The 19709-nt window shown below is 41.6% G+C and overlaps 1 protein-coding gene across 1 annotated transcript in view; it reads right to left on the reverse strand.

Annotated features, from left to right (window-relative positions):
* The window catches only part of LOC119718889 (serine/threonine-protein kinase mTOR-like), a 63837-nt gene that overhangs the window by 26410 nt on the left and 17718 nt on the right, over nucleotides 1-19709 (reverse strand). The window contains exons 10-24 of the mRNA XM_038188315.1: nucleotides 18385-18497; nucleotides 15730-15775; nucleotides 14610-14743; nucleotides 13800-13928; nucleotides 11603-11766; nucleotides 10366-10568; nucleotides 8918-9014; nucleotides 8237-8442; nucleotides 6771-6893; nucleotides 5761-5844; nucleotides 5125-5217; nucleotides 3390-3524; nucleotides 1904-2033; nucleotides 745-995; nucleotides 87-173 (exon numbers count right to left, since the gene is read on the reverse strand). Of these exons, the coding sequence (XP_038044243.1) occupies nucleotides 87-173; nucleotides 745-995; nucleotides 1904-2033; nucleotides 3390-3524; nucleotides 5125-5217; nucleotides 5761-5844; nucleotides 6771-6893; nucleotides 8237-8442; nucleotides 8918-9014; nucleotides 10366-10568; nucleotides 11603-11766; nucleotides 13800-13928; nucleotides 14610-14743; nucleotides 15730-15775; nucleotides 18385-18497 (1995 nt within the window). The remainder of the gene's footprint in view (nucleotides 1-86; nucleotides 174-744; nucleotides 996-1903; nucleotides 2034-3389; nucleotides 3525-5124; nucleotides 5218-5760; nucleotides 5845-6770; nucleotides 6894-8236; nucleotides 8443-8917; nucleotides 9015-10365; nucleotides 10569-11602; nucleotides 11767-13799; nucleotides 13929-14609; nucleotides 14744-15729; nucleotides 15776-18384; nucleotides 18498-19709) is intronic.

A 19709-nucleotide genomic window follows, 5' to 3' on the forward strand; every position in this document is an offset into this window, starting at 1 on the left:
CCAACGCCCCGCAAATGGCATCCCCCCCCCCCCCCCCTCCGAAGGTTGGTTTACAGCATTTTAGATGAGATAAGGCAAAAACTTACTCGGACAAGATCAAAGATGTCGTCCAGGTAGTTACGGATGTGCTGCTTGACGATGCAGATCATGATACCCAACTGCTGGAAAAGGAACTGTAATGAAAAAAAAATATGACGGCATTTGGTATTATCAGGTACTGTTCTGGCTGGACTATTACATGTATGTCATCAATATACAATAAGGCACGTGGTGGATAGGAACACTGCAAACAGGCAGCGCCTCAAGGGCTTTCCTGGATGACTAGTAAGCACAAGTTTCACCTCATCTCGATACAAAGACCACAGGAAATTTAAACAATCATCCATATAAAGCAGATCTTATCAAGTTGTTTCTGTCACCTTTATTTTAAAGACATTTTGCACACATCTGGCCTTGTGGTGGGATTAAAATCCGGCTTTTTCAAAATTCAGTTTGAATTTTATTAAGTTCTCAAAGCCAAACTGCCCCAGAGTCTTTGGTCACCAAACAGCAGCAGGACACAACTATGGCATTGTTCAATGGGACTAGCTCTCATTGTCTCAGAATCGGCTGTTGATGCACTGGTGTTAAAATGCAGCAAGGTCCGCAAGAGTTTTACACCGTGCTGCGTCTGGCAGGGTTAGGGTTATTCAAATATAGTCCAAGCTTTGTTCTGTAGCTATTTTAGTTTGAAGAGTAACTCACCTCACGGATGCCAGCGTCACAGGTGCGGATGACGTTCAGGTAGGTGGGCATGATCTGCGGCAGAAACTGGACGCACTTGACACCGAGGCTCTTGAAGATGAAGGTGATGCCCTGGACCACGCCCGTGTGGTGATTGGCCAATGAGGAGTCACGCATGATGCGCATCAGGGTCGCTATGGCGACGGCCGGGTAGAACTCCTCCAGGGTGGCGCTGCCCATGTTGACTAGCATCTCGCTGGCGGTGTACTCCCCTAATGAGCAAGAAATACAACAACAAAAAGCTCGATCAGATCTCGGAAGCTGGGGGCTTGTTTTACTTGTTTTGCACATGATACAAAACTGTTGTGCAATTGTGCAAACACATACATACATGTAAGAACGCTGCTAGAAATAACTTGAACATAGAGCTTAGGAAAATAAGCAATTGGCTGTTTTAACAAGTTTCCCTATCAATCTTCCGACTAATTTTTTTAATTTTCTTCAGATTGACTACATTAATTTTAGTTCACGGCAACATAAGCAAAACTGTACTGAGACACTTATTCAATGATATCGTTTTAAACCAAGTAAACGGTTCTAAGTTCTTCGGAATCGACAACGATGCAAATCCGTGTTTGAACAACCATATCACATCTCAAAAAAATATCGGTATGTTGAACCGACTGAAGTTTTTCAATCCTTTATAAAATGTGACCTGTTCTGTCAAAAGCAGATGCTTCTGGGCAGAGGTTGAAATTGAGATAGGGCCAAGAAACGCTGTGGGGTGATTTTTTTTGGTTTTCAAAATTTTGAATATTTGTAATCCTGAATATGTCTAAAATATACTATAAAAGTTTGAAACCCTAATTTGAACTCTAAATATAGTATTTTTGATGATTTGTTAAAATATATCAGTTAAAGAAATTACTGTTTTGTGACGTTCGTGGCCATTTTCTCCATTTTCTACTTTTCGACACAATGAACTTCAAAATAGCATAACTCTGCCCAGGAATGACCGGTTTCAAAAATTTAACCACCTCTTAAAAGGAAAAAGAACATATTTTAACAATATGCGAAAATCTCATTTTTGACCTTATGCCCAGAAAAGTCTGAGTTTGACAGAACAGGTCACAAATGTCTGAAAACCACAGGGATCTAGAAATAAAATTCACTGACTGACCTTCCGTTCCTATCTTGACATCTGACATGCTCAGCGCGGCTCCACCCTCCCCGTGACTGTCCACAAAGCCCTGGTTGACTTTGTGTTTGTACGGGTCCAAGGCACCCAGTAAGCCCAGAACTCGGATGGTCTACAGGAGAGAGATAAGGTCAAGAATACACCAACTAATGGATACAGTGGAAAAGATATCTTAAACAGGTGAATAATGTGTGGCACCTGCAGGTAGGGGGAAAAAAAGGCAAAAGGTACAACAGGGGTTCTGCAAACCCTTCATTTTCACTGCTCTTTCAAATGTCAAAATAAAATAATTGACTCTTTTGGAAGGAAACAATTGTAGAAATGTTTTTAAAATGTAACCAAACTATGACCTATTTTTTTTTAATTTGTTAAAAATTTCTTCAAGAAATCATTCAAAGCCATCCGGGCAATTCCCAGGTTACTCACGTTACATTTTTGATGTACTTTTGAGTTTCCTTGGGCTGTAATTACCTTACTGAAAAGGTTTAATAACTGTTATCCCCATGGTACATAGAGTAGACCTAGACCTACCTAAGCACCAAAGATGACATCCAGAAAAATGTGTTATGTATGATAAACATGACGCACAAAATCGGTTACTCACGTTACGTTTTGGTAATGTGAGTAACCGATATTGTGCGTCTTGAATTGCCCATCCCCATATTTTGCCCTATGTGATGGAACATGAGTAACAACATATATAAACAAAAACAAGTTCACTTGAAATTGATTTTACCTGCTGACAATATTGGGAAATCTTTGAAAACAAAACTGCAATGGGTTATCTTCCAAAAGAAATAAAGCTCCCAAAATTTTCCCTCAGTTGCACGAATGCCTACCTGCAAAATACGGCCCAATATTTCACCCATCATTGGAAGCAACGATTAGTGACTTTCATCTTTTTTTGTTTTATATACTGTGTGTGAAGATTTTCACTTGATATCAACCCTAACTCCCTAGCGTCTTTTACTAAGAACTGGACCAATTCCATCAAAATCCATCAATCAATGTGCTTCCAATACAAAACTGTACATGACATAATGGAATCCACCACTGATGCACTGGTTGACATTGATAGACTTGCTACACATGGCTTTTATCACAATAGCAGTACAGGAAGCTAGGCAAAATCAATCGGATACCCCTAGCGCTGCTTCAGGCCTCAGGCCCAAGTCTATCATACTCCATCAATATTTAGTCACACCAGGCCTGCAGGACCAAGCCCCCGATGGATTAATAAAATCGGGTTAACAAAACAACAAAGGTCATGGATGAGGAAATGATGCACCTATATTCATTTGATCATCCACGAACCAAATGGCACTTTCTTTGTACTTCAACTTGTACTTTTAGTTGCAGGGCTCTACCTTCCTCAACCCTAAAAAATAAAGCCTCCACAACTTCCTCATAGATTTTGGAGGGTCATTGAGGGCTAGGATTGTTAGCATCATCATCCTGACAAGATTACCTCTCTGCGGATGTTAGCCGACTGCTCCGTCTTGAGGAAGTTGAGAAGCACGTCCAGGAGGTTGGAGTACTTCTTGTAAGGATCCACCACCGAGCCTGTGCTTTCCACTAGCTGGCCCAGGGTCCAGAGAGCAACCTATGGGGTTGGGAAGTTAATAACCAGGGTCAGTTCACACACAGTTTACATGAGGGTTCGCTCGTCCCCCCGCCCTGCAAACAGGGCGCTGGTAAGGGCTGATGAGCTTCACAGAATCTTGTGAAGGAAGTACAGATTGACCTTCGCGTGCAGCTAGCGCGCGCTACGCATGATGGGCACCGGAAGCTAGTTTGTGTGACGCGTTCTACGTCACAGGTCACGCAAATCTATCCAATGAGAGCGCACATGACGTCCGCCCTGACCAGTGTCCTGTTTGCAGGGCGGAGGAGGGGGGGGGGGGTGTACGAGCGAAACACAAGTCGAGTCCATTACAAGTCCCTGGAAGTCCAGTCCCAGTTCAACTCACAAGCTATGCACACGGGCAATTCCACGCAAAAGTTGACACGGCTGGAAAGTGGCGACTGTGTGAAATCTTCCAAACTACAAGCATCACATCACATGTGGTGTCAAATTAAAGGGGACAACAAGATCTTTCATTTGAGCGGTGTGCCAATGAGATGGAATGTAGTTAAGTGTGAGTTGTGGTACAAAAACTTTTGGGGGGGGGGCTAAAATCATGGATTTTTTAGTAGTCATTGTGGAACCTTCTTTTAACATGCAAAATGTAACTGTTAGGCCAAAAGAAAAAATAGTCGGTCTCTGGTCAGACCGAAGTTCCGGAATTGATGTGGCGACGCGTTTTTTTTGGTTTTTTTGGTGGCTTTTTTTTTTTTTCAAGCTTGTATTGTACAGACAAGGTGGGTCCTTTTTTGCTTTTTTGTGTTCTCATTATACATTGGTGTCCTCCATAATTTGCCTTGGTGCCCTTAATCATTTGCCTTGGTGCAATTTCCCCATTCCTTGGTGCTCCTTGGTACAACAATTTGAGGAGGTGCGGCAATAGAGGGCGCTGTTGTAGCTTCCGTGTTAATTTGAAAAAAAAAAAAAGGTTGACGTGCATGATTAAAATCGACGCGCGCGCTGACCAGAGACCAAGTATTTTTTTGTTGGCCTTATTGAAAGTTTTTGTGTTTAAGGCAGAGACAAAGGTTCACATATTATAAGAAAAGGGTTTCATTATGTTGCAGTTCATCAGACTCAGATTTTATGCCGTGTTAGAAACCATGAAGAGGAAGTAACGTGAGTGACGTAACGTGAGTGACGGTACCTCCCTGTAATATAATGTCCCTTGCATCTAAAATACACACTTATTTGATTCCAAATGGGGTTTTTATATACAGCTATGGGTTAAATGAAAGGTAAAGTAATGTTACTTCTGTGTTGCAGACTACAGTTTGAGGAGACCTAAAGAACAAAATTGCAGGACAATTTTCTATGTCCTTTTTTGTAACGTGAGTGACGACCAACAAAACACATGTTTTCAAAAACTGAAAGAATGGATTGAATTTTTCTTTCCATTCTTGAGTACCCCTTACCCCTAGGTTGTTGTATGGCTGGTTGGATTCAGCTTGATCAAATACTTTGAAGCAGTGAGAGGTCAAAGTAGCCTCATGGCATATAAATGTAACATGAGTTACGGTGGAATTGCCCAAATTAGCTTTGGCAATACTAACGCAGGACAAAAAGTGAAGGCTCTTACCTCTCTCTTGCGGAGTGACGCCGAGTCTTGTAGCATGTCCAGAATGATTGGGCAAAGCTCGTCCATCCATTTTCTCATCTCCGTACCACTCACCTTGCAAAAGAAACATTAAGAAATTAGGAAAACCCGAGACACACTAGTTGATTACCTTAACTACCCTAATTCCATCAAAATCCATCCCCCATTTTGGTGGATTTTGCGGGACTCGGTCCAGCAGGCCTGGCGTGATTAAACACTGATGTGACATATGATGGACTTGGGCCTAACGGCCTGAAGCAGTGCTAGGGGTATCCGATTGATTCTGCCTAGCTTCCTGTACTGCTATGGTGATAAAAGCCATGTGTAGCAAGTCCACGAATGTCAACCAGTGCATCAGTGGTGGATTCCATTAAGTCATGTACAGTTTTCTATTGGAAGCACAGTGATTGATGGATTTAGATGAACTAAAAAAATTCCCCAGGTTGACGAAATTCCAAGATCTATAAAACTCCCAAAGATCGAAAAATTCTCAAGATCGCAATAATTCCCAATATTGAACACAATCCCCAAGATCACAAAAAACTCTCAAGGTCACAACCTTGCCAACATCAAAACGACTCCCAATTATCGAAGAAATTCCCACAAATGTGGCCTTACTTGAGCCTGTTCTCCAATGGCTGCCAGGACGTTGATGACAACGCTGGGGTTGGGGTCGGCCTCCTTCAGCTTGGGAATCAACGCCTGATGGAATAGAAAGACAACAAAATCATCAAAATCGGAATAAACTGAGGACAAGATGAGGACCAGTTCACCTCTGTTGACATTCTGGATCAAGAAATCTTGTGAAACGCTGATGAAATCACTCGTTCTATGGTTTCAGCTAGTAGATCTGAGTCACATCCCAGTAGTTTGGGATTTTTTGTTCTAGCTCTCATTAAGCTCTGATGAGTACGCAGAGCTTATTAAAAAAAAACTTCATTATAAATTACAAAAACACAATGCTAAACGTAACATCTTCAGGATACAAAATTAGATCAAAACTCAATCTTGGTAGATTGTTCCGTACATGACTTCTGTTCTTGGAGAATGTGAACTTAAACAGGCACTAACTCAAGGTTAAATTGGAGTTTTTTTCAAGATGTTATGGGGTACCTTGGGGTTCATCCTCGAGTTAATGCTTCTTTTATTTTGTTTAATTCTTCCCTTATTATGCTCCGTTTGTTGCACACATGCTAAAAGATCATCTGATGTAACCAAGACTTACATTCTCTTCATTTACATTACAAATCTTACAACAAGTCAATATGACCTCTTAACCAGAAATGAGAACTTCAGTGTCAACACAATAAAGAACTAAACTGGGCCCAATTTCACGGCGCTGCTAAGCACAAAAATTTGCTTAGCACAAAACAAGTCTGGCTTATTAAAGCAGGTTACCAGCCAAAACTCCATGGGATTTTCATGCTAAGCAAACAATAGCTGAATACTAATCACGAGCAATATACATCACGTGGAGTTTTGGCTGGTAACCTGCTTTTATAAGCCAGACTTTTTTTGTGCTAAGCAAATGTTTGTGCTTAGCAGTGCTGTGAAATTGGCCCCAGGCTCCCCCTCATCTTTGGAAATTCACACAGATATCAATAAAAGTAAAGAAACTGAGAATCTACCTTGAGTATTGGTTCCATGTAGGGTCTGATGAGGCGGGGTGCGTTAGACACCAGATGAGCCAGCATCCTGGCACTCTGTTCCTTGTTACGACCCACACCGCTGTGCTCCAACTCGGTCAGAATCTGAGAAGAAATACAACCAACGTACAGGGCCCAATTTCACGGCGCTGCTTAGCAGTTAGCAGAAAAGTTGTGCTAAGCATAGCAGAAAAGTTTGCTAACCTTAAGCACTATTTCACGGCGTAGACGTGCTAACGGTCGCGCATGCATGGAGATTTCTATTGTCACGTCACTAAGTTAAGCAAATTTTTCCTTTTGCTGTGCTTATGCTAACGGTCTCCATGAAAAAGACGGAGGCTATGTTAGCAGAAAATCGTGTGCTTAGCAGCGCCGTGAAATTGGGCCCAGGTTTTTTAACATTCACAAATACTTCACTTGTTTATGTGTGCTTGGGAGGATTTTAAAAACTCTTTTTAAGACCAGTTGGAGTCTGGATGCTGATAATTACCTGAGCTGAAGTTCTTAAATACCTTTTCCGGTCAAAAAAAAATCAAAACTTTTCGGTCCAAAAAACAAAACAAGTAAAAAGTTAAACATTTTCAACGATTTTGATCAACAAAACACCCCTCTGGCTATACAATGGTAATGCCCTCTGGTAAACAACTCCTTATATGGAGATTGACACGCGCGTCACGTATACTGCGTGATGTGGCGCACAACGCAGATGTAGCGGTGTAGTGTAAATTTAGGACTATGAAATACTGACTCACTGGTAGTATTGCGCATGCCTACGTGAGGATTGTGAACGTTCAACCACTAAAACAATGCAGGTACCGCTTTTCATAGGAGTCCAAAATTTCACGTGACACTGGAAAAGTGTTTAAGACCAGCCAGCCATGTCTTTATCAACCAAGTCCATCACGAGTCAAATCATAAGTCAATCACAAGTCAAATCACAAGTCAATCACAAGTCCATCATAAGTCAAACCACAAGTTAATCACAAGTCGAATCATAAGTCAATCATAAGTCAATCACAAGTCAATCACAAGTTCATCATAAGTCAGATCACAAGTCAATCACAAGTCAATCACAAGTCCATCATAAATGTAAGACCAGCCAGCCATGTCTTTATCAACCAAGTCCATCACGAGTCAAATCTTAATTTAATCACAAGTCGAATCGCAAGTCAATCATAAGTCAAATCACAAGTCAAATCACAAGTCGATCACAAGTCCATCATAAGTCAGATCACAAGTCAATCACAGTTCAATCTCAAGTAAATCTTAAGTCAATCACAACTCAATCACAAGTCCATCACAAGTCAATCACAAGTCAATCACAACTCAATCACAAGTCTATCACAAGTCAATCACAAGTCAATCACAAGTCAATCACATGATGACTTGTGAGGATTTGACCACAACTCTGGGCATAACATAGGTTTAGGGCTGAAAGGGAATCTCACCTGTATTAGAGTCTTTCTCAAGGATGGCATGACGAAGGCCGGGTTGAGATTGCTGAGTCTGCCGATGGTGCACATGGCCAGCTCCCGGATCTCAAACACCTCGTCATGGAGGGCCACAAACAGCGCGCTAAGGTTCTCTGCCTGGGCCAGGTGGCCGTCGAAGCGATCATCCAGGGAAGCTAACACGCAGTAGCGAATGTCGGGATCTGGGAGCAGAAACAACAGAATCAGTACTGCTCTCCAGAGTCATAGACTATCCGCTCCGTTCACAAGTACCCCCTCACCAGCAAAGAAAGCACAGTTGGGGGTGACCGAACAACGCCATCTTGTCTTACTGCAATATTTTGCGGCAAAGCACGGCCACTGCGTGTACATAGTACAAATCCCCTGGTGTCTGTGCGTCACACACAAGGAAGGGTGCGCGCGTGTCAACCAGCGAAATGTCCCACCCATGGGACGTCGTTGCTAGGTAAAAGGGCGCCCTCTTTTGTTGGCGCACGAAGCCCATAGGCCTTTTCACATGATCATCTCAACCATCCCCAAGTTAAAAAATAAGACCTTTTTGCTAAATTTTAGAAACGTTCATGTTTTCTTCCATTTTCCAATAATTTATGAGGGCTGGACAAAATGAAGGAGCTTATTAAATGGTTCCCCATCCAGAACTGGAGAGAGTTAGCTTACCTGAGTCTGTGATGGCAACTACTAGAAGCTTGCTGAGCACGTCAGCTACCACCTGGATGTTAGTAGTGCTGACTGGGTGGGGTCGGTTGGAACGAAGCTGAATTTAAACCAAACATACATTCAAATCAACATTTGGGTCTAAGAATCAACACATGTTATATTGGTAGATAAATTATTTTGCTACTCTCACATGATTGGCAGAATAGGAACCAGAAAAAACCCTACTTAATTATGCATTCTTAATAACAAAATTGCTCTTTAACAAGAAGGCTGGCATCAGGGGCCAATTTCATAGAGCTGCTTAAGCACAAAATTTGCTTAAGCACAAAAACGTCTTGCTTAATAAAATCAGGTTACCGGCCAAAACTCTATGCGATTGTTATGCTAAGTAAACAACAGCTAAATACCAGTCACAAGCAATGTACATCACATGGAGTTTTGGCCGGTAACCCAATTTTACTAAGCAATGTGTTTTCGTACTTAAGCAAATTTTGTGCTTAAGCAGCTCTATGAAATTGGGCCCAGGTCTTTATTGTCGATTACCTACTACAATGAAACAAAACACAAGGTGATCGGATACAAAAGTGGAAATTGATTGAAGATAATCAATGACAACTATAGATGCTAGAAAGCATGGGTTTCTCTAGAATGACAGATTTTGATAATCAAAAACACAACTCCTTTCTCCCCCATCCCCTCGAAAAAAAAATCATGTCTGAGGGATCCCTGTTTGCTATTTCCCAGCTTTGCAGTATTGCTTATGTTGCAGGCATCGTGACTTTGGGCGTGATCCCTGGCTACTTGGCAAACAGGTTTATGGCTTCTGAATAGCACCCCTTTAATAATGACATTGACAAGTTGAGGAACCGCCAACATAGGGGCTGGACAGCTCAGTTGGTAGAGCACCGGAACAGCAATCCGGAGGTCGCAGGTTCAAACCTAGTCTATGTAAATCGCTGTGGTCTATTTCGCGTGAATAGATTTGCTGATTAATTAGGCAAGACCCCGCCTTTTGACCTCCTAGATTTTGACCAATCAGTAGGCGCTTTCTATATCGAGTCTTCCGTCATTCACCCGTTGCGCGTCATAGACAATGGATTAAAAAAAAACGTGTCATGCGCTCTGTATCATGTTACGCAATATGGGGCCGGTTGTTGTATTACAAAGCACTGCATTCGAATTGACCAAATCGAACCATTTAGTCCTGATTTGGGAATGAAATGACCTCACGATTTAGTAAAGTCGACTCCGGTTGGCTGGAGCGCGGCTTGTATAAATTTGCATGTCAGGAGATGTCAGACGTTATACAGGATTTGGCTCCGTGGATTATGGGTGATACTCAGACTAGTTCAAATCCTGCTCCAGTCAATTTCTTTTTCTCAATTTTGAAATAAAAATAATACATTAACAAATGACTATATAACGAATTGCAAATTCTGAAAGCTCACGTTGATCGATGGTTGCAGGAGCTGAGCGCAAGTCCTGGCGGCCTTGGCCCGGATTTCCTTGTGCTCGCTGGACAGGAAGTGGTCAGCGCAGTGACGGACGAATTGGGTCAGGGAGTGGCCCTCAAAGTCAAAGCTGCCCAGGGTCTGCAGGGCCAGCACCGTGCTGGTGATGTCGCCAAACTCGCTGGCTCCTTGGCTGGAACCTAGATAGAGAAGGACAAATGTTGGGAAAAAACTACTGGGTATTCAAAACCTTGGTTTATCAGTTTCAGTTTTAAATAATAATAATAATAATAATGTGCATTTACAAATGTATAAAGAGCACAGATTCACAAATACTGGTGCTCAAGGCACTACATCATTATTACCCTTGCTCATTGGGCCAATGAAACATTCCAAATACCATCTCAGCTCCCCGGGGAGTGTACAGCTTAATGCTGCCTGTTAGGCGGAAGGAAGCTAAAATCAACCACAATAACCATCTCTACCCTCACGGGTACCCATTTACTCCTGGATGGAGAGAAGCAATGAGTGACAAAGTGTCATAACCCCAGGCTGGAATCGAACCCACAACCGGCAGAATTACCCGCAAACCACGACTTCGATGCTGCATGCCACGAGGCCGGTCTAAGAATGGATACAGATTTTGTTCTGTATTGAAGTGCAATTAGTCCCTGTGAAGCGCAGTCATACCACCACAGCGAGAGAAGGCACTATCAACAAGATGAATCAGGCCGAGTATTGCAAATTTCAGCATTCGCATTTCGATAAAATTCGAACATGCTTTGTACAACAGTATGCACAATGTTTTCTCCATTAACCCTCCTTTCGTTTGATCAGTTACAGACAGTTAAAATTTCAATCCTGTTCCCCTGCCAGACCTAGTCATCAACAGGCCATGAGACCACGTGGCAGCCGATATCAGCGCACATTTGGTCCTCTACCCTCACAGGTACCCATTTACACTCCTGGGTGGAGAGAGGCAATTGTTGTTAAGTGTCTTGCCCAAGGGCACAAACACCATGTTCCTGGCAGGATTCAAACCCACGCGCCATCGTGCGTGAGTCAAACACCGTAACCACTGGACCATGGCATGTATTAAATTTGATTGCTTTTGAAGGGGAAACAAATAATTAATCCAGGTCACTTTCTTTTTAAAATCACCCTGTACTTGAATTCAAATGTAGACAAAAACATTTGTAAGAGATGGTCAGTTTCTTTGAAGGACCTTTCTTACCGGCAGGGGATACTGGAGACATGAGGCCCTTGGGCGTGCCGGGATGCTTGAGGGGTTTGTTCATCAGCACCAGGGACAGCATCTTGAGGAGGCCATCCTGGATGTCCTTCTTGAGGCGGGGGATCTGCTGGGCTAGGTCATGCAGGGAGGCCGTCAGGGCGGGGCTGGAGGATGCAGAAAATGCAAAGGGGTTTATTAAGGGAATAAATGAGTGCTCGAGAGGTTTTAATCACTCTAAGCGGTCTTAAACAGAGTGATTAATACCGACCGAGCACATATTTATTCCCATTCATAAATGCCTTTTTGGTCAAAAAAATATAATATTTCGGGAAAAAAATCCCGATTTTGTTCAACAAGTTCACTTCAGGCTTTTTGAAACATCCCTCTAGCTAAATAATGGAGTGTTCGGCTGGTGATTAAGATGTAAACAACCCTTTTATGGAGATTGATGCGTGCGTTGTCGCGCAGAACGCACCTGGGGCGTTGCCTTTTGAATTTAGAACTATAAAATTCTGACTCGCTTGTAGTGTTGCGCATGCCTACGGGAGGACTGTGAACGTTCAACCAATAAAACGGTAAGAGGCACTGGATTTTTAGGAGTCCACATTTTATGTGACACTGGAAAAGTGTTTAAGACCAGCTAGCCATGTCTTTATCATCCGTTTAAGACCGGCCACGTGACGGGCTCTCGACCAATAGGAATGGCTAAACTGTATGAGGTATTTATGAATGTTGATCAACAGAAGGGGATATGAGAATTTGGCAGTGTATACAAGTATAGCTGAATACGTCAAACGTCTTTACAAGTCCTCTGAAGTCCATCACAAGTTTTCCTGTCCTAAGTCAAGTCTCAAGCTATTCAAATGTAACAAAAGGCATTCCTTTGTTATTGTCCATCCCCTGTTACTTGTGACTGGACTTATGAATGGACTTGTGATTTCCATGTGACTGGACTCGTGATGGACTTGTGAGTTCCTTGTGAGCAGACTTGTGACGGACTTGTGAATACTTCTGAATGGAGTTGTGCTGGCATGAACCGACCGAGAATGACTTTATTCCCTATGGATGGGATATCAGTACATTGCATGTTACTCCCCAGCTAAGGCCAAAAAAAAAAGTCTCCCGTTTCTGGTATGCGCGCGCGTCGCCGCAGCCATGCGCATCGGCAAAATGAAAAAGTTTTTTGATGAATGAAAGGTGATGTCTCAAAACCGCCAAACTCACTGGTTTGACTGGAATCCTGCTGCTGCACAATTTTAACGTGTTTTTAGATTGGGTTATGGTCGAGAATAAGCTGTATGTGGCCTCTCTGGACTCACATAAATTTGCACTAAGTTTAGTCGGGCACCATTTGCAGTCATCAGCCAACATTTGAAGCAAAAAAATCAGGTAAAAAAAAAAAAAAGCCGCGTCACCGCACCACTTTTTGGGCAAGCTCCATACCAGAAACCGGAGACTTTGTTTGGGGGGCCTAATGCCAATACTCATTTACATTTATGGGTGAATGAAGTGCGAGTGGGTGTAAAATAGCTTGCCTGGGGACACAACATTTTGAGAATGGCTGGGTTCAAACTCCCTGCTCTGATCATCAGTTGCAATCCTAACCAAAAACCAGGGGAACTATTGGGAGAAAATGAAAACTCCACGAAATATGCAGCAGGCCTTGAAGGCCAATGAGGGCTGCAGGGCAACGTAGATTTGTAAGGTGCATGGTTTTATTTGCCTGAAGGCACCCCTTATAATAAGGCCAAAAAAAATAATAGTTCTACTTCTGGTTTCCCTACCTACCCTATTCTGAGAGCTCCTACCCTAATTTTTTGTATGGGAAAAATGAGGAAAAAACACCCAAAACCATCAATTTTTACCTTTTACCCTTGACTGCACGCAGACGCCTCCATATGATCGTACACACAAAAAAATGCCCCCCCCCCCAAAAAAAAAATTCCCTACCTGCCTACCCTATTTTCGAATGCCATGTAATCGGAAGCAGAATTATTTTTTTTTTGGCCTAACCATTTATTTTGTTCTATACAAACTTTACAGGTATAGACACCTTAATGGCAAAACCTCGGGAACTCCAGACTTCAAAAGAGACTCTTTAAAAATCTTGGAATCAGGGGAAAAAAACTGACAAATCTCAGCCTGCTAAACCACGCTCCAGTCTTTAAATGATGGCAGTCAATCAATAAATTGCTACCTGAGCCCAACAGCCAGCATAGGTTCCAAGATGTCTTTGACGTCACCGTAGATGTTGTTACCCACGGCCCTGGCCAGCATGCTGATACAGGTGAAGACAGAGGGGTCTACTGGGCTCGTCTTGTGCTTCCTGTCGATGGGTAAGGGGCAGGGAGAAACAATAGTTTAAGCTTGTATCACATCGTCCTCCAATCCAAGCAAGAGATCACATACAGTACATTCAGGGGGTAAACTTTTTTCGCTCTTGTTTGGATCTTGGGAATTTTTGGATCTTGGAAATGTTTTCCACCGTGGAAATCTTGGCATTATGGGATTATTATATCCTGGGAGTGTTTAAAAAACGTTATGAACTTTTGGATCCTGGGGAATTGTGATATTGGGAATATTGGCATTTTGGACAAAATTTAATGTTTAAATCTTGGGTATTTATAAATCTCAGGAATTTTCAAAATCTTGGGAATTTTCAAAAATTAAGAAATTTTCGGATCTTGGAATTTTAAAATCTTGGGAATTTCAAAGTTTGGGAAAAGTTTGGATTTTTGGGAGTTTTTGAATCTTCAGATTTTTTCAAGAATTTTTGGATCTTTGGAATTTTGAAATCATGGGAATTTGTACTATTGGGAGATTTTTTTGCATCTTGGGATTTTTTTTAATAATTCGGGCAATATTTTAATCTCTGCAGAAGCATTGTGCCAGCCAATGTACATAACATAGGAGAATCTGCCCCACTTTCCCAATAAAATTTTTTGAACTCGAGCTCAAGTTTGAAATCCGTTGCAGAGATGTGAAAACCAAAATCAATAGGACTTACTTGCTGTGGTAGTCCTTGTGTGGCAGAGAGGCCTTGACTATGACTAGGATGTTCTGCAGATGCGGCATGATCTCATGCTTGACAGCAACAGACAACAGACCCACGGCCTGGAAGGCACTGGAACGCTCTCGCTCCTGATGCGATGATGAGGCAACAAAAATAATTAGATCAGGAAATGTTACATCTTGGGAATTTCTTGGATCTTACGGCCAAAAAAAAAGTCTCCAGTTTCTGGTATGCACGCGCGTCGCCGTAGCCATGCGCGTCGGCATGAACAAGTTTTTTTTTCAATGAAAGATGATGTCTCAAAACCGCCAAACTCACTGGTTTGACTGGAATCCTGCTGCTGCACAATTTTAACGTGTTTTTAGATGGGGTTATGATCGAGAATAAGCTTTATGTGGCCTCTCTGGTCTCCCATAATATTTGCACTAAGTTTAGTTGGGCACCATTTGCAGTCATCAGCCGACATTTGAAGCAAAAAAAACAGGTCAAAAAAAAAAAAAAGCCGCGTCGCCGCACCACTTTTTGGGCAAGCTCCATACCAGAAACCGGAGACTTTTTTTTTTGGCCTAAGGGTGTTTAAATCTTGTGAATTTTAAAGCTTGGGAGTTTTTAAAATCTTGGGAATTTTTGGAAAAGCAAATGATCCTACATACCTTAAACAGACTGAGACTTTGCTGTTGCATTTAAAAATCTGACAAGATCCACTCAACATTTCAAGTTGGCAGAGAAGTACATGCATAACCAGACCTTTTCTACAGCTAATTCTGAGATTTGCATTGTGAAAGGGTAATAATAAGATAAGTTGTTGCTGTAGCACCATGTGGCAAAATCGCTTTTTTGAGTATGTGTGGTTCTGAAAAGAACCAGAGGGACTCAATGTTTCAGACAGTATCCTTACGACGGGCAGAGAATACTGTCCAAAACATTGTGTACCCTCCGATTCTGTTCAGAACCACACATACTCACAAAAGCGATTTTGCCACATGGTGCTACCGCAACAACTTATCTTATTATAGTTAATTTTGTTGTTCTTGTGCTTTACTTATTCCTCTGTCATAAATATGATACTTCACAACATATTTATTAATAGTTTGAGTATTTTATTACTTCTTACCTTTCTCAAACTATTCAAGAGATGCTGAACCGAATCATCCAAGTATCTACGGGCAAATGCATTAGACAATTAACTTCATGACATAGGTTTAGAATGAAAAAACCTGACTATTTCAATCTGGATCGCATGCTGTTTCATGGGGAACGTCCAAAGTTACCAGTGTTCCCGAAGGGTAAGGTCAAGTCTTCAGGGAGCAGGCACCATGGCACCCCCCCCCCCCCCCAGCCTTAAAGGGAACATGAAATAAAATTTTGATTGCATTTTTTTTGCTTAAATCAATAAAGGATGATGTTCTTAACAATATTTTGTGTATGGCGGTGTTTATTTTCTAAGATAAATGGGGGAAAATAATTTGTGAACATGTTTGGTCAAACTACTCCGCCCCACAAAGGGAAGCTTCATTAACATAAAACTTCGCGAGGGGTATGACGCAAGCGGAGGCAGAGACTTGCCGCGCTGCGGGGGCACCGGCATTGCGGCGTGCATCATAATACATGTACATATACATTGCGGCACTGAAAGTTTTTCTGGTGTTTCGTTCGGAATCGAGGAGAAATAACACCCGATTTTCGGCCATGCCGACAAGGTGTGTGGCTGCTGGGTGTAGCAAAACTACCAAGGATGGAGTAAGCCTTCATTTCCAGTAAATCCGAAATATTGGAGCATTTGGAGAGCCAAAGTGAAGGTAAATACCAGAGCAAAGTGGTCCGGGCCCAGTGAGTTCGCTGCCCTCTGCGCTGCACTTTGAGCCGTCGTGCTTTGATGCTGGTCTGTACAGCAACTTGGGCATGCCCCTAAAAAAACATCGAGTCAGTGTCTGAATCATTAGAACTCAGATTCGAATCGGACGAATCTGTACCATTTTCATCGGATTCGCTAAGGAAAGAAGAGGACGGTCTTCGGAACTTTTACGGTCATGACGGTCGTCGTGTTCATTCGACAACGGTGGCACCGTGGCACGTCCACGTGTACTGTACATATCCCATGTAGACACATTCGTACGTGTGCATATAATGCCACGTACGGGTACGCGGCGGCTGCACATACACACAGCACAGTAGCTTCGCTAATCCGTCTCGTACCCAGACGTCATTTACGGGCCCTGGATTTCTCTGCCTTTGTTTATGTCATGAACAGCGCCCTCATTTGGAGTTGCCGCGAAAATCAAAAAGGGGGGGTTCAATTTTGGACGGCAAATTACCACACTAAACGTACACCAGAACCAGTTCTGCTTTTATTTCACACTTAATACACATAAATGAATGTATATGTAAAATAAAATACGTTATGAAAATTTTGGACTGCATGTTTCCTTTAAATATGCCACTGAATATTTCAAATGAGCTATCTAGTGGGTGTCCTGTGGAAAAAAGTGGAAGTGCAACAAAAGCTGTGATTATTAACAATCTTCAAGGTAGGATAGATCACATATCATTTGTGCATTTTTTTTTTCGTTTGAAGCAACAGAAAAGCTCAAAATCTAAAGACGGATGCTTAGCAACTAACCTGATGTTTTAACTCTGTGAATGCCGTACATTCCGAGAAAACAATATTCTTCGATTTTGTTTTCATTTCAAAAGTTGCCGAGTCATGTTTTGAATTGCGCCCGTAATCGGCGTCCGGGACACGTTCTCATTCAGCCGATTGCAGCTACGCGATGTCACGCACTGAACTGACGAATAAAAGCAACCACGCACACGTGTGCGTCGTGTCAACGCTTGCGCGCACCCATTCACGGATTCGACCAATTACAAACCAACTACTAACAGAAATTTCCAAAAACATGTCGCTGGACGCATCTTTGGAAATGGCCTTCTTTTACTGTTTTCTTCAAAATGACAGCAAGCCAGAAGGAATAACTTCACACGGAGTTTAGTGCCATTACTTTCTATAAACCAAGTATGCTTTTCAACAATAATTTCATCAGTTACTTTTGGGACAGCTGCAAATGATGTACTCTACCTGTAATTACGATAGCAACGCAAACACGGTATTCGAAGATGCTCCTGTACATTTTCATAAATACAGGCTTTAATTTTGCACAGGCCACTCCTGATTTGGAAGACTGATTTGCAGCTATTCGAAAAGTAACTGGCGTAATTATTGTTGAAAAACATACTTAGTTGAAAGATAGTAAGGGGACTAAACTGCCTGTGAAATTATTCTTTCTGGCAAGCTGTCATTTTGAAGTAATCAACGAAAGAAGGCCTTTCCAACGGTGCGTTTTAAGACGCACTGTAGGAAAATCTAAATTAGTAGTTCGTTTTGTTATTCGGCGCAGCGCGCGGAAGCATTGGCACGACGCACAGGCGTGCGCGGTTGCTATAATTCGTCGGATCAGTGCGCGACATCGCATATAGCTACAGTTCAAAACGAATTCATAACATGATTCAGCAACTTTTGATTTGAAATTGAGATCCTAGAATGCTATTTTTCTCGGAATATACAGCTGAAGATGAGCTGAAACTTCATCAGGTTAGTTGTTCAGTATCCTTCATTAGATTTTGAACACTTTTGTTGCTTCAAACGTACAAAATGCACAAATTACAAATGATGGACTATATCTTTAAATATGGTTTAACTTTATTTAGAACAACTACATTTTTCATGCTTGCAATATATGCAACTGGTATAGTTTGACACGCAGGTACTCACAGACTGACAAATCTGGCAGGTTGGAAGGCGGCCAGTCTTGGTATGAGAGTCAGCAGTGTCTGCTGTATGAGGGGACTACGACTGTTACGGTACTTCAGTACCTGTTGACAAACCTAAAAACAAACAAGAGAGAAAACGTTAAGTTCAAAAGTATATTCCAAAGTTTATTCCATATTAGTGTATACCAAGTCTTCAGACACATGTTTTGAAATGATAAGCTTTTTCAGCCCATATTTTCTTTCACAAACAGATGTTAACATGTTAATTTGAAATTGACACTTAATTTTCCTTTGTGTTAATTGAAACAGATCTAAAATAAAACAAAAATCATGAAGGGTCGTTTAACAGCACTTGGATAATCCTGTTATTCATAGATGGCTTTTGTTCTGTATCAAGATAGCGAACGGAGGACTGTAAATTTCAAATTTCTCCCTACCCTCATTCCCCAAATTCTAATCTCCTATTAAACCACAATGAACTTCTTTAAAGGTTTTCTGAAATGTCCGAAATTTGAGGGAAAACATGGTTTGATAATAATCAGGCACCTTAAAGAAAAACTACACACAGATAATTAAAATGAAATGTGTTAATTTTGATTCCCCTCAATTTTTTTTCAGGTTTCTGACTAATGGTAACCACGTTTGTCCACTAAATGTTGGGTTTTCAGTGACAAGTTTATCACATGGGCAATGGCAGCATTATGTAATGTCTGTGACAGAGCTGTTAAGAGCTCAGTGAATAAACCTGAAAATACATTTTTTTTTTATCTTATACATCCACCATCTAGTAAACGGTCCAGGAGATTACAGACTAGGGGTTTTGGATCATTTCTCTGAATCATTAATTAGATATGGTTAATTGGCTCTGTCACGGACTTTACACTTTCTTTCGTAACGCTGGAAGTGCCGATATATGTGACCTGTTGTGTCAAAATCAGACTTTTCTGGGCATAAGGTCGAAAATGATATTTTTACATATTGTTAACATATGTTCTTTTTCCTTTTAATAGGTGGTTTAATTTTTGAAACCGGTCATTCCTGGGCAGAGTTATGCTATTTTGAAGTTCATTGTGTCGAAAAGTAGAAAACAGAGAAAATGGCCACGAACATCACAAAACAGTTATTTCTTTAACTGATATACCTTATCAAAATCATCAAAAATAGTATATGTAGAGTTCAAATTAGGGTTTCAAACTTTTATAATATATTTTAGACATGTTCAGGATTACAAATATGCAAAAATTTGAAAATCGATAAAAATCACCCCCACAGCGTTTTTTGGCCCTATCTCAATTTCAGCCTCTGCCTAGAAGCGTCTGCTTTTGA

The sequence above is a fragment of the Patiria miniata genome, unplaced genomic scaffold (assembly GCF_015706575.1).
Source record: "Patiria miniata isolate m_02_andy unplaced genomic scaffold, ASM1570657v1 HiC_scaffold_7, whole genome shotgun sequence".
Lineage (NCBI taxonomy): Eukaryota > Metazoa > Echinodermata > Asteroidea > Valvatida > Asterinidae > Patiria > Patiria miniata.